At 52.7% G+C, this 15,221-nt stretch overlaps 1 protein-coding gene across 1 annotated transcript in view; it reads left to right on the top strand.

Annotated features, from left to right (window-relative positions):
• Stk10 (serine/threonine kinase 10) overlaps positions 1-15,221 on the top strand; it is a 110,021-nt gene that overhangs the window by 12,415 nt on the left and 82,385 nt on the right. Inside the window, exon 2 of the mRNA XM_013362337.4 lies at positions 8,392-8,556. Within this exon, the coding sequence (XP_013217791.1) occupies positions 8,392-8,556 (165 nt within the window). The remainder of the gene's footprint in view (positions 1-8,391; positions 8,557-15,221) is intronic.

Here is a 15,221-nt window from a genome sequence, read left to right as displayed (position 1 = left end):
TTTCCTCTATGCTGACCCAGAAGGACTTTGAGCCTGTGCCAGGCTGGCCTGCCAGCTTCTCCTCCCGGGGTATTGGATGCCAGTCTCTGGAAGTCCTGCCACCCTCTGCCTTTGTGCCTCAGGATCTCACCATTCTTAAGTGTCCCTTGTTCTGAAACTTGGCCCTCTTGATTGTCATCGGGCTGACACTTGGTAGTTACTGACTGGGAGGTGGTTTCTCTGCTGGGCAGACGGTTAACCGTGTATGTCCTGGGGGGCCCAGGGGGTTGTGGCTTAGCCAAGTGTCGTCTAGAGACTCAGAAACCTAAAGTGACGACATCCTGTTCCTGTCCTCCGTCATGTGGAGGACCAGATGTCCCTGTGTCTGCAGGGAGGACACTGCTCATCTGCTCACCCGTCCATTCCATTGTCCATCCTGATGGAAAATGCTCACTGAGTGCACGGGCAGCAGCCAGAGTGGTAAATGTGTTAGGAAGGTAAAGGTGTTTCAGACTTTTGCATTTTTTTTTTTAAAGAGAGAGAGAGAGAGAGAGAATTTTTTAAATATTTATTTATTTATTTATTTTTCAGTTTTTGGTGGACACAACATCTTTATTTTATTTGTATGTGGTGCTGAGGATTGAACCCAGTGCCCCGCGCATGCCAGGCGAGCGCGCTACCGCTTGAGCCACATCCCCAGCCCAATTTCAGGCTTTTGAAAGCCAAAAAATTCGCAGTCCCACAGAGGACCCCTGGTGGCTCACACACACTTTCTTGTGTCCCTGGGTGGCCCCCAAGTCCATCAGGAGACTGAGTGCTCTCGCTGTGGAGGACAGGCGCTGGGCCTCGGGCGGCTCCTGGCTCTCTCCACCCACTGACCTCTTTCTGGATGTGTGTCTGAGTCTGTCTGGCTGGCACTGGGCGGAGGGCAGAGGTGCCCGTGACAGTGACTTCCTTCGTGATGGTTGTGGAGCGGGAGGGGCCTCTGTCCATGCGCCCAAGACCCTGCCACTCCCATGCCCGGGGAAGGCAGACCTGGGAGCTCCTCCTCCTGACGTCCCCTGTGTCCCATCTACCCATCCACCCACCTTCCCACTTGCTCTGTCCATCCATCCATCCGTCTGCCCACCTGCCCTCCTGTTCTCCCCCATCATCCATCTGCCCATGCACCCACTCATGCACCGGCCCTCCTGCCCTCCTACCCACCTGCCCACCTGCCCTCCTGCCTACCTACCCACCTGCCCTCCTGCCCTCCTGCCCTCCTGCCCACCTGCCCTCCTTCCCTCCTGCCCTCCTGCCCTCCCCCCTCCCCCAAACATCTGCTCATTCCCCCCACCCAGTAGCTGCCTGCCCGCACCCCTCGTCTGCCTGGCTGCCCACCCACCCCATCCACCTGTTCCTCTCCACCTCCTGCCCTCCCACTCCCACACCTTCCCCCCCCCACTGTCCCCCTGCTGTTCCATGCCAGGGTTCCTGAGATGCAGCCTAGATGGGGGCCAGGAGGAGCCTCCAGAGCTCACAGCCTGGTGGGAGGCGGCTGCCCGTGCTGACGCCCAGCAAGGCGAGAGGACGTCGAGGGCCAGGGTCTGGCAGTGCTCAGCTGCACGCTGGGGCCCCGTTGGATTGTGTGGGCAGGTCCAGTGTGCTGACAGGGGGTGCTGCGGTGGGGGGCATGGAGCAGGAGGCCCCTGCGAGGCCTGGAGGAATTTGAGGCCATGTGGTGCCCGTACAGTGGGCAGGGTGGATCTCGGGCCATGTGTGCTGCCCGGGGGCTCCGTCTTGCCAACCGCAGGGAGCCATCGAGCATTGAGGAGGAGGTCACCGGGTGGTGGTGGGGGCTGCACCAGAGCAGGCGGGCAGCAGCCCTTGCGTGGTGGGCTGAGAATCCCAGGTCCCTGCTTGAATTCATGTCACCCTTCCCTGGCACACAGCCAGCGGTGTCCCCTCCCTCCTTCACAGGGAGATTGGCAGTGGCCCTCACCATGGAGATGCTGTGTGCCCTGGCTGTGACACCACAGCTGCACACCATGTGTTGCACCCCAAGCCCCGTGGGTTCCAGTGGCCTGAACCCGTGTGACTCACGCCCAGCACAGCCGTCCAGTCAAGCTGCCAGGAATGGAGACCTTTAGCCCTGGCTGCCTCATCCCTGGCGCTGACCCACTGCCTGGACTTTTCCTTTGGCAGGTCAGCTGGGAGCCTTCTCTCGCGCCCCAGGTTGCTAGGAGACCTTGTGGCCCAGTCCCTTGCTCCTTTTTCTCTTTCTAGAAAAAGAAGCACGCACTTCTTTCTTCCTCCCCCACCTCCAACGGGACTGAACCCAGAGGCGCTTGACCACGCAGCCACATCCCCAGTTTTTAGCAAGATAGGGTCTTGCTAAGTTACTTAGGACCTCCCTCAGTTGCTGAGGCTAGCCTCAAACTTGTGATCCTCCTACCTCAGCCTCCAGAGTCACTGGAATTACAGGCATGCGCCATTGCACCCGGCCAGTGGTTAGCTTTCAAAGACTGGAGTGGTTTGTGGCATTGCCAGTGACCCGTCTCCACGCCAGCCCTGAGGTTGTCACTGCTGCCTGCTTTTGCTGATTTCCTACACGTCAGATGATCCTCCTAATTCCCCAGGTCCTGGATTATCAGCCGACTCTCCTGTGAGGTCTCAGTAGATGTGGCTTTGTTGGTCAGGTGGGTTTGTGAGGGGAGGTGACATGTTTAATGTATATTTCATGGTGAAACTCTTCCGTAAACTCTTCTAGATGGGTGGCAAGTGACAGAAGTCCCAAAGAGAGTGTATTGGTTTTTCACATATCTGAGAAGTCTAAGGATAGTCTGCCTTAAGGAACAGCTAGCTCCAGGCGCTCCACAGAATCATCAGCCCTCTGCCCACTTCCCTACATGGACCTTGCTTCTCTGTCTTGGCCTCAGCCTTAGGCTGGCCGTCTAAAGGAGTCACAAGATGAGTTGCTGGACTCTCCAGCCTTCCACTCCATCGGTTAAGCAACCCCATAGAAAGAAAAAGCCACTGTCCTGATAACTTTAACAAAAATACAAAAGTAAACAAACAAGCAAAAACACCACCCAGGTCCGACACTGTCGGCCTGCCTTGGGCCACATGTCCACCCTGAACCAGTGGTTGTGAGAAGGGTCAGCCTGCTGGTGGCTAAAGTGTGCACAGGAAGTAGAGTGAGGTCTGTCCCTCATGAGTCCCTTGGACTGGAAGCCAGAGAGGCAGTCCCCAGAGAAGACTGGACTTTTGAGCCCACAGGGGAATGGAAGCTGGCCAGGTCCCTTTCTGTCCGCTGACCCCTGGACTCATTTGCAGGCGGTTGTGGCGACCCGCGGGGCTGGAGTTGGGGTGCCCGCTGGAACAGACCCCTGGAGGCCCACGTGTGCCTGGTGGTCTTGCCTTCTCCTTGCAGAATGGTCGTGGGAGTTAGGAGTGGTGCCTGTGTTCTCCCCGGATCCCAAGTTCCACGATATCAGTTATTTCCTGGGAGGAGGCAGGGGAACATCGTGATCAGCGGCAGCTGGGAGGGAAAGGGAGGTTCCGGGGCTGTCCCCTGCTGGCCACTGTGTGACCGACCGGCTCTCAGGAATCCCCCAGCCCCTGAATGGGCTGCCCGGGCCTCTTGGGTGGGACAGGGCTCCCGGCTGGGCGGCTGCCCCACCCCCTCTAGGCTGGGCTGCTGCAGCACAAGGGGAAGGATTGTTCCCACCGAGGTATCTGGGCCAGGAGACACAGTGCCACTGTGTGTCTGCTCCCAAGGGTGTGGGCCGAGGGTTAGTCACTGCTGGATGGCGGTGGAGGCCAGCGGGGGACCCCTTGCCCTTGGTTGGACCCCGGCTGGTGGGAGAGATGGACGTCAGAGGCCACAGACAGCCACTTGTTCCTGGTGCCATCCAGCCGTGAAGGCCCCCGTGCACCCCCTCTCCATTGACCACCCTGAGCTCCCAGGACCGCCTACCCCCAAAATCATCCCAGAGCATGGAGGGAGCTCGCGCTTCAGTCCCCACCCCCTGACTGGACGGGGGAAACCGAGGCCCAGGCTGGACGGCTGTGGAATTCATAGACAGACACCTCTCGCAGAGCAGTCAGGCACGAGGACTTTGAAACCACAGGGCCAAAATTTAATTCCTACCCTGTTATTTACCAGCTGTGTGACCTTGTGCAAATGGCTTCACCTCCCTGAGCATCTTTGGGGGGTGGGTGAGTACGGGATTGAACTTGAGGGCACTCGACCACTGAGCCACATCCCAGCCCTGTTTTGTATTTTATTTAGAGACAGGGTCTCACTGAGCTGCTTAGCGCCTCACTGTTGCTGAGGCTGGCCTTGAACTTGCCATCCTCCTGCCTCAGCCTCCAGAGCCACTGGGAGAACTGAGGTGCCCCTCTGCACCCAGTCTGCTTTCTTTGTGTTCTTCCTTTGTTTCCTGAGAGACAGGACCTCACTTTGCTGCCCAGGCTGGCTCCCAGTTCCTGGGCTCGAGCCGTCCTCCTGCCTCGGCCTCCAGAGCAGCTGGGACCACAGGTTCGCAGCACTGCACCGGCCAGCAGCGGCCTCGCGGGTGAAGTGGTGCTTATGACAGAGCCGGAGAGCTGCTGTGGGAGGCCGGTGCTGAAGTTCCCACTCCCGGTGGGTCTGGGGCCTCTCCAAGCCTCAGTCTGCTGGTCTGGGAAGTGGACGTGCCAGCTCATGCCGGCCTTAGTGGCTCAAGGGCAGGTGGAATTCTGGCAGCGTGAGCTTTGCGGCTGGCTAGCGCTCCCTCTGCTGGAGGGGGCCGATTGGCAGTGGCTGTCATTCGTCCCTAGTGACTGGAGCTGGAGTGGGGAACTGTGGACACTGGCCAAGCAGGGCCTTCCGGGAGGTGGTTGGAGCCGGGCAGGCTTGGTTAGGACCCACCCTCTCTGCTGTGTGACTGAGAAGGACCATGGGGCTCTCGGGGTCTCAGCCGTCCCCTGTTAACCCAGGATAAGTGGTGTCTGTCTTCCAGGGCGGGTGGCACCCAGAGTGTTCCGGGGTGTTGCTGCTTTATCTTCTGCCATTAGGGCCTCTCTGTGGCCTCGAGATGGGCTGTGGCTTCAACCAGGCTTGTAAAATTTTGTCCAAGTCACTTTCTGGCCCTGGTTTCTCCCGAGCCCTCCCTAGCAGGCTCTGGCCTTGTGAAACCTGAGCACGGTGCTGGTGGCCTCCGTTCCTTGTGTTGACACTGGCGCCCCACAGGAGGCCCGGCCCCCTGGTCAACGCTGCCTTTCAGGACAGTGGGCAAAGTAGGTTTTGTGCACTCCTGGAAATCAGCCCTCGCCTCCTCCACCTTAGAGGAAAACACCCCTCTCCAGGAAACCCAGGAGAAATTGGCACAGCCTTCCCGCCAGCGCCAGAGTGAAGGTGGGTGATGGGAGGGGCCTTTCCCACTCAGCGTGGCGGGCTTGCCCGGGCTCCTGGCCCTCGCCTGGCCTTGCCAGGCCCTCAGACCTTGCCTTCTCTCTGTAAAGGAGCAGAGCTGCCGAGCTCCTCCTGGGGATTTGTGGAGGAGGAGGAGAGGGAGGAGGAGGAGAGGGAGGAGGAGGAGAGGGAGGAGGAGGAGGAGGAGGAGGAAGAGAGGGAGGAGATGGAGGGGGAGGAGGAGAGGGAGAAGGAGGAGAGGGATGATGAGGAGAGGGAGGAGGAGGAGAGGGAGGAGGAGGAGAGGGAGGAGGAGGAGAGGGAGGAGATGGAGGAGGAGGAGGAAGAGAGGGAGGAGATGGAGGGGGAGGAGGAGATGAAGGAGGAGGAGGAGAGGGAGAAGGAGGAGAGGGATGATGAGGAGAAAGAGGAGGAGATGGACGAGGAGAGGGTGGAAGAGGGGAGGAGGAGGAGATGAAGGAGAGGGAGGAAGAGGTGGAGGAGAGGGAGGAAGAAGAGAGGGAGGAGGAGTTGGAGGAGGTGGAGGAGAAGGAGAGGGAGGAGGAGGAGAGGGAGGAAGAGTTGGAGGAGGAGGAGGAGAGGGAGGAGGGGATGGAGCAGAGATGCTCTACAGAAGTGAAAGGAGTCTTTTCAGTCCTCTGGTGGGAATAAAATGAAACATGAAGAAATCTAAAGTTGGGCACATGGTGTGTGTGTGTGTGTGTGTGAGAGAGAGAGAGAGAGAGAGAGAGAGAGAGAGAGAGAGAGAGAGGAGGAGGGAGAGAGAGATTGGGGGAAGGACTCTACACAGGCAGGCCCGGTGGGCAGGTCGTCCCAGGACAAGGTCTGGCTCCGTGAATCCCCTCCCCTGAGCTGGGCTGGAGGCTGGAGGCTGCGGAGACTCTGGCCTCCGGGACTCTGGGGTGTGCACCTGAGGTGAGAGGAGGCCTGGCCTTGGCCGAGTGCAAATGGATTGACGTGTGTGCACGTCTATCCCAGGGCCCGAGCAGGTCCCCTGTAGAAATGTGAAGTCTTGTCACCACTTCGAGGGACCCCAGGACTTGGCAGCTCAGTCAGCAAAAGGTGCTCCTCACTGAGAAAAAAACAGGTGAAAAGCAAAGCAACGGAGCCGTGGGGGGTCGCCCTCCTCAGGTGCCTACCGCGTGCTCCTGTGCCCCTCCTGAGCGCCGGCTGTGCCTCCACCGTGCAGGGGTGGCTGTCTTTGGAGGTAGACACTCAAATCCCGGTGCGTTCCCACTGTTCCCGTTGTGTCCCCGTCTAACCCTGGACTTGCTTGTCCTTCTCGGCTGGGAGGGGCGGAGCCGCTGGCCCCTGGTCCTGCCCACAGGATGAGCGCACTGCTGCCCACAGTGCCAGGCTCCGGGACTGACGGTGGGACGGTCATGGGGACCCCGAAGCCCATCCCCATGCTTTGCTCGGTCTCCAGAGGAGCAGCTCACTCAGGGGCCATGCTGCCCACATGTCCCTTGGTGACACTGGACTCACGGTCGCACGGTGGGGCAGATGCTCCCAGCAGCATCCTTTGTGGCTGGTGGGACCCTGGCCGAGAGGCCGTCTTGCCCCGTGGCTCCAGGACACCTGCTCTTGCCAAGGGGGGGGGGCTGCTCCGGCACTTGCAGGGCTATTTCTGTCCCACTCTCAGAGTTTTGGTAAGATTTATCCAACACCATGTTTGTCATTGTGACCTTTCATAAGGGATGACTCCATGCTCTTCACTAAGTCCACAGTACCACTGTGTAGCCAGCACCTCTCTCTCTTGCAAATCCTTAGCCCCCCAGACAGAACTCTGCACCCACTAAACAATCACTCCCCACGCCCCCTCTCCCACCCCTGGAGACCTCTGCTGTAGCTCCTGTCCCTGTGATTCCTCCTGCTGTGAGAGTAGGTGGAGTCAGGCAGCATTTGGGCGTTTGTGTCTGGCTTGCTTCTCTGGCGTCATGTTGTTAAGGTTCATCCATGTCGTAGCCAAGACCAGACTTCACTCCTTTTTAAGGGCTGAATACTATGCCATGGTACTAGGCATCGTGTCCTGTTTCTCCATCTCCTTGATTACCCTTGGCTTGCTCACGCCTCTGGCTCCGGTGAAGAAGGACACATCTGCTGGAGTCCCTGCTTCTGTCTCTTTCGGGTCCCTGCCTGCTGATGGAGTGCTGGTCTGCGATGACCCTGTGGGGAAGCTGCCACGCCCTTTTCCTTGGTGGCAATGGTTCTGATTTCTCCCAAGTCCTCACTGACACTGGAACTTTCCGTTGGGAAAAGTAGCCATCCAGGTGGGAAAATCAGTGCTCTTTCTCATCAGATGAGAACCGGGGCTTCGGCCAGGTGACATGTCTCAGAAGCGATTCTGCCGTAACTGGAGGGCCCGCCCTTAAACCCCTGTGTGTTCTGCTGGCTTCATGGTTTGGTTCTGGTTTTGCTGGGCAGGGGATGGCCCTGGGACCTTGCAGAGCTGGGCGGGTGCTCTCCTGCAGAGCTGCACCCCCGCCTTACATTCTACTCGTACAACATATGTGAAATGGTGCAAATGGAAATCTAAGGGTATGGAGAGAGGGGAGTGCCTCACGAGTCCTCTTAGTGCCCCCACCAGCCTGCCGCAGGGCAGTGTCTTTCCAGAACTTCCCGCCCTTCCCAACCACCCCAGCATGTGTGAAAGCTAATGTGCTACCTGTTGTATACACAGTATCACTTTGGTTGTTGGGGGGCAGATCTTCCCACTGAGCAGATGCCCTTCTTGGGCCTGGGGGTTGGTAGCACTGTCCCATCCTTGTGTTACTTACCCCCGAGGAGGGGGTGTGTGCTGTTATCATCATTCAACCCCTCGGCCTGTCCCTGGGCTGACATGGGGTGTGCAGCGCTGGCCACGGTCCAGAACAGTGTGTGTCCCGGTGCAGCTCCTGGTCCCCTCTGCACATCCGGCCTCTGTTTTCACACTCTGCGGGGCCCTCTGGGCTGCCTTCCAGGGTCAGTTTCCTGCCCAGCACGCCTGGCTGACCTTCTGCGTCTCCGCTTTGCAGGCCAAGAATAAGGAGACGGGCGCCCTGGCCGCAGCCAAGGTCATTGAGACCAAGAGCGAGGAGGAGCTGGAGGACTACATCGTGGAGATTGAGATCCTGGCCACCTGCGACCACCCCTACATCGTGAAGCTCCTGGGCGCCTACTACTACGACACGAAGCTGTGGGTAGGTGCCCGGCCCCTGCGGCCCGCATGGCCTGGATCCTGGGCTGCTGCTACACGCCAGTCAACCCGAGATACATGCGTAGCCCGTTGTGTCCTCGGTTTCTCCATCTGCACAGTGGGGTGACACGGCAAGAGGAGCAACTCGGGGGCCTGGAATCTGGGGGGCTTGTGAGATCTGAGAGGTGCTCTCATGTTTCAGGTCTAGAGTGCATCAGGCTTGGGGTTTGGGGATGAGGAATGCTCAGGTGGTGAAGTCTGCAAATATTCCCAAATCTGAAGCACTTCTGCTCCCCTCGGGTAAGGGTTCCCAACCCATGGTGCCTGGCTTGCAGAGCGGTTCATTCTGGGTAGGTCTGGGGGCACCTGGCATGTGGCGGTTTTATTATTCACGGCATAAGGCTCTTTTTCTACCGCAGCTGCAGCTCCACAGCTCTAAACGAGGGACCCTGCAGCCCCCCTTCCCGTTCCCTGCAGCACCGCATCCTGTGTCCTGCGCGGTGCAGGGGCGGCTTTGAGCCGTCTTCTGAACTCAGCGTCACCCGCAGCTTTTGCAGCGGAATCCTGGAGCAGCCCTGGTGGTCAGGGGACAGACCTCCCCACGGAAGCTGTCCTGACGCCAGTGCCCCTCAGTTTACAAAGCCCAAACTTCCCAGGATGTGAACCTCTCCAAAATGTTTAGCCAAGGTGTACATGGAAAAGGTCACGTCTGTGACATTTCGGAACCACATCGAAATTCAGAACCATATCGAAACAGAACCATGTGCAGGAAAGGTCTCAGGTAAAAATTTCAGATGTAATTGTGAGACCCTTGGGTTGCTGTGTAGACGTGTTGAGAAGGGAGCTAAGGGGCTGCTCTTGCTGAGGGTTAAAGAGCTGTTTGTCCATCAGGAAGGAATGTCCTAGCACTGTGCAGACGATCATGATGGTGTTTTGTGGACAGAGAGAATTTTACTGCATTTTAGTTGTGTTTTCAGAAACTGGTGGAGAACTGAGTGGGGCATTGAATACTGGCTTCTTTTTACACAAAATGCCTGGATTTTAGGAACAGAACCTGAAGCTAAGTGGAGGACTCTGTTTCATTTGAGAAAAAGGCTTTTGAGTAGCTCTTTGAGTTGTCACGCAGTCTTGCGGTTGAAGTTGGCTGTCAGGGGCAGAGTGAGCGGGAGAGAGATCTGCGGCAGCTCTGTCTGTTTTAAAGGCTCCCGTCCGCCCCCGGGGGCTTTGGTGAGCCCCTCTAGTCTGGCTCGGTGGTTTGTTTCTGGTTCTTTTTGGCCCTTTGAGCCATGGGCCAGCTACATGGATCTTCCCTGTGGCCCCTTGGGAGGAAAGAGCTTGGCTGCATGGGCCACCTGTAGGTCTAAGCCGCAGAGAAAAAGATGGTGCTGAAACACAGTCAGGCCTTTGAGAGGTTTTCTGGATCATTACGCAGTCTGGCCACTGAAGTTGGTCTGTCAGGGGTAACGGGTGGAAGGGGGTCCGTCTGTGCAGGCCTTATGTGGTTTCATGATAAAGGATCTGAACCGGCAGGAACTAAGTTCAGGTTGCTCAAAGCCCTGCCTCTGGTGTGCAAGGAGAGCAGGACACCAGAAGAGGGGGTTCGAGAAAATTTAAATCCTTTCACCCTGGCGCTGGGAGTCCCAGCACTGATCCTCAGCCGGGCCCCAGGCAGCCGCTGGTCATGGCACGGTGGTCAAGGACACCAGCCCCGAGTGGAGGAAATCCCAGGAAAGCTGCCCGGCTGTAGTGAAATGGCCAAAGAGAACCTGCTTCTCCCTGCCTTCCAGCCCCTTCTGCCCCTGGGGGGTGAAGGCCACTGGCCACAAAGGAGGTGGCAGTAGGTTCCAGCACTGTCAGTTTATGACCTGGGACAGGAAGAGTCTCCACTTCTAAGATCGGACAAGTCACCCTGTTGGGCCAGGGGCTGTCCATCACCAGGGCCAAGCAAGTCTTGCTGTAACAACTGGGGAGACTGGCAGGGTAAACAACTGCACCCAGAAAAGGAAAACCCCAGAAACAAGTAGGCCCACCTGTGTTCTGTAGGCAGCCTCTGCAAGGATCTTCAAGGAGCCTAAAGAAGGGGAGGAAAGGGCCTCCTCCACCAAACACCAGCATGCCTAGTGCGAGAAAAAGGCCCTAAGGGAGCCTCTGGGTACCATTGTGGGGAATGTCCACGACATTGTGATAATGATAATGGTGACAACAGGTCGGGCTCGGAAATATCCTGGGCTCCAACCCCTTGAATGCAGCCTGGGAGAAAAAAGAGGAAGGCCCAGTTTGTGCACACGCTGGGTGTCTACCCCTCTGCTGGTTGGAACTTGTTGTGTAAATTAAATGCACAGGCGATATTCATAAGGACTATTTCAGAATATGAGTTTAAGAAAGGGTCTGAAACTGGAAAAAAAAGAGATAAGAAAGTGACAGGTATGGAAATGTATTTTATTATGGAAAATTAGAAGGTAAAATAAATGTTTCTGGATGAGGATTTATTTTGTACGGTAAAGTCCAAGATGAAAGAGGGCAAGACTAAGGGTGTAGATGAGGCGCGGATGTCTAAGTGAGTTGCAGAAGGTCTGTGAAGGTAGGTCTCAAAAAGTGTGTATGTGATTAAATTGGCTATAATCAGCATAGTCAGTCAAAGTCTTTCAAATTTTAATGTGCTGATACGAAGCAAAGTGTGAAACATTGATCTGCTCTTATCTGTCCAGATGGTTTTCTTTTATCTGTTAGGTTTTATTACTTAGGAAATTAAGTCTTCTTAAAGGGATTAGGGTTCATACCTGTCTTAAAGTCTTTTAAATGATTACTTCATAACTGGTTAAATAAACAACACTTATTTTAGGTTATAACAATATAGTTGACATTCTAAATATACGTGATTAGATATATTTACATATCTGAGAACTATATCTGTCCAAGCCTTGGTTAAGTGTTATGTAAAAGCTTATAAAATGCAAATTTATCTAGGTTTACTGGCAAGGTAACCAATGATTGTTCCCTCTAATACACTGATCTGACATAGAAGGGCCACACAGTCATTTCAAGACCTGTCTTAAAGCTGTTTGCTTTGACTGAGTCTATTTCTGATCATGAACACTGTTTCCTAAGTATGAGATTTGTCTATCCTTTGATTTTTGCTAGTACTGCTAACACAGGCAGACCTGTGATTATTGTAGCTATGTATATACTATGGATTCTAAATTTTATTTTAAAAGTTAAACAGTTAGATGTAATGTTTAGGAGAGCATTTAGCCAAGTTGGTATTCTTTAAGCTAAAGTTGTCTGCAACAATAGTCTCCTCCAGATTTATACAGAAATAACAAATTTGGTTGGTATTTATTTATGTCATTTGATATTTTATGACTGGATAAAGGTTACATGTTGTAAATAAGTTACACATAAAATTTTGCACCCTCATTGTTATACAAAATTACATATAAGAGGTTGTGAGGGGATTGGGAAAATAAACAAGGAGAGTAATGAATTACAGTAGATGGGGTAGAGAGAGAAGATGGGAGGGGAGGGGAGGGGGGATAGTAGGGGATAGGAAAGGGAGCAGAATACAAAGTTACTAATAGGGCATTATGTAAAATTGTGGATGTGTAACCGATGTGATTCTGCAATCTGTATTTGGGATAAAAATGGGAGTTCATAACCCACTTGAATCTAATGTATGAAATATGATATGTCAAGAGCTTTGTAATGTTTTGAACAACCAATTAAAAAAATAAAATAAAAATTTGCATTACTCTTTACACTGGGATGGAAATTTAAATGGATTTTTGGAAGGTAATCCAAAAATACATTTAAATTTCTAATCTGTTTGAAGGTGACATTGTAAAACATAGAAGCACTTGGCCACTTTTTCCACAAAAAAAGTTAAAAACTCTTTTAGCCTTTGTTTGATTCAAGTTTCAGATATAATATTGTGTTGTGTTATTTGTCAAGAGCCCTCCTTACCTGAGAGAAGGCTCTGCCTCCCACCTCATTTCATGTTAGAATGCCTCTGTATAACAGGCTAGACTTTAGCTCATTTAAAGTTGGGTTCAAAAAATGGATTTTTGTTGTAAAGATTACTGTGATATCAAAATAAACAGGGAATATATATATATATATATATATAAGTAAAAGTTTAAGATTATAAAAATCACTTTTCTTGGTTCATAGCTATTATACAAGCTGAATATGTTTTTGCCTTCTTAGTTTCATTCTGTATTTTCCTTGTAAATTTTATAACTCTTGCCTATTAGTGTTTTGCAGAGGTACTGCTTCTAAAAGTTAATTTAAGATAATAAGCCATCACCCACAGGGCAGACAGGATATAAGGCTGGCTTACAGCCCTATACCAACCTTTAAATGAAAGGGACAACTGTAAAATTACAGACGTGGAGGTTAAAATGCATTACTCCCACTTCAAGACTAGTGAAACTTGCTTGCTGGATGTTTAAAACCAAAAACTTGGTGATCAAAATCAAGGAAGTAAAAGGGCCAAGGAAAGAGCACCTAAAATTCTGGCCCTTGCCTTCAAAGGTCAGCCAGGACCAGAGAATGATGAGACCCCTTTCTGGACCCTGTAACTCTGGTGAGTCACCTGATCTGCTGATCAAGGAGATTGAGAGGACCCTAGAGAACAGGAAGCCAACCAGAGCACATTCTGCAAAGAGGAGGGTCATTGGAGACAGAAATGTCCCTGATGCTTCCAAGAGAAGCCACATGTAGTCAGGCAGACCTGACCCATCCTGGCAGGTGGCATCACTGGTAGAGGAAAGTTAAAGGATCCAGGAGGCTTCGTACATGTCCCCAAGAGTGATCTCTGAGGAATCTCAGCTGACTCTTAAGAATAGATAGGGGGCTGGGGATGTGGCTCAAGCAGTAGCGCGCTCGCCTGGCATGCATGTGGCCCAGGCTCGATCCTCAGCACCACATACAAACAAAGATGTTGTGTCTGCCAATAGCTAAAAAATAAATAAATAAATATTAAAGAATTCTTTCTCTCTCTCTCTCTCTCTCTCTCTCTCTCTCTCTCTCTCTCTCTCTCTCTCTCTTAAAAAAAAAAAAAGAATAGATAGGATCAAGGTCAGTTTTAACCAACTTGTCTTAAACACCTGGCAGGAGAGTACAGCCAAGTTACAGTCCTACAGGGACATTTAAAAGGAAAGATAATGGTTTTGTAAAATGTAACTTAAGATGTATATTTGTGTTGGCCCTACCGAACTCTGCAGGCCATAAAGGAAGAGTTCTTGTATGGGAGTGCCTAATAATAATGATCGAAAGGGATTCTAGAGTCACAAGTTTGTCCTGAGTTAATTTGAGCCCGATCTCATAGACCTACAAATTTCCCCTAATCTCCTACATTGACAAATCTGTTTTTCATTGATATGATTATGAATTAATGTCTTCATGGTTTTCAGAGACTGGCTGAAGTACTAATTGCCTTTGCGCTAATTGTTTACAAAAAGCCATGCTTTGCTGTCTTGTTTATTGTTGACTTAGCATGAACCCTGCCCTGTGTATAGCTGTCCAGTCACCTGCCATCTGCCACTGTGGACCTCTGGACTTCTCTGATGCTGAATGCCCTTCACTGTCCATGACCCACCTGATAAAGAACAAGGATTTGGGTTACTCCCCCCGCCCCTTTCAGCAAGAAGCAGCTTGGAGATGTGGCTGCCCATTTTTCCATAGAAATGGGATGTAGGAATTGACAGTGGGGAATTGTAACAGTGGGGAATTATAACAGTATCCACATTAAGCTTTGAATATAGCCTTTGCTGCTTGGCCACCGCAACTAATTTTTAAAATGGACACATTTCTTTCTCTTCCTCTCTTCCTGCTCCTCCCTAATCTCTCCCCCTTTCTAATCTCAGGGAAACAAGATTACCTTTCTTCCCTTCCCAGGCAGAGTTTTCTGTCCTTGAGTACAGTCCACCACAGGAACAAAGGAATCCAGACTTTGGGGATGGCACCAGAGGATCTTAGAAATGACTTGTCTCCCACAGTAACAAGTGAATGGCAACTCTGACAGAGAACAGTGGAACGTAGCCTTTGAATCACCTCTTTAAATTCCCCCAACCTCCCTTGATGGGCAGAATCACAGCCCCTGGGACAGGAGTCCCCTTTGCTAGCAAAGCTATAAAACTTCTTTTTCCTCTTTCTCAAAACCATGTCCTCATTATTGGATTGGCACTGAAGACAAGGACCGAGCTCTCAGTAACAATTTTTGTTTGTATTAGTCTGTTGTTTATTACTATAATGAAATGCCCAAAGCGGGGAACTTTATAAAGAAAAGACGTTTATTTAATTCAGAGTTCTGGAGGTTCAAGGTCATGGTGTCAGCACTGGCTCTATTCTGGTGAGGACATCATGGCAGATGACATCATGGTGGGATATGTGTCAGAGGGAGAGGTCATGGTGCAAGACAGGAAGCCAGAGAGAGATTGGGGCCCCAGGAGAGCTGTATTAGTCCCTTTAGGAGCGGTACCCCCAAGGGCCCAATGACTTCCCACCAGTCCTCACCTCTAAAGGTTCCACCTCCTCTTGACATCACTCTTCTGGGCCCATACCTCCATCAAATGAACCCTTGGGGGACACCTCACACCACAGCATAGCCTCCCCAGCTGTCTGGTGACACTAGCTGCCTAGGACAAGGACACCTCTCCTGTGCTTCTGAGC

Source organism: Ictidomys tridecemlineatus, chromosome 1 (assembly GCF_052094955.1).
Source record: "Ictidomys tridecemlineatus isolate mIctTri1 chromosome 1, mIctTri1.hap1, whole genome shotgun sequence".
Lineage (NCBI taxonomy): Eukaryota > Metazoa > Chordata > Mammalia > Rodentia > Sciuridae > Ictidomys > Ictidomys tridecemlineatus.
The sequence above is the reverse complement of the archived record's forward strand: the minus strand, read 5'-3'. Positions and strand labels throughout refer to the sequence as shown.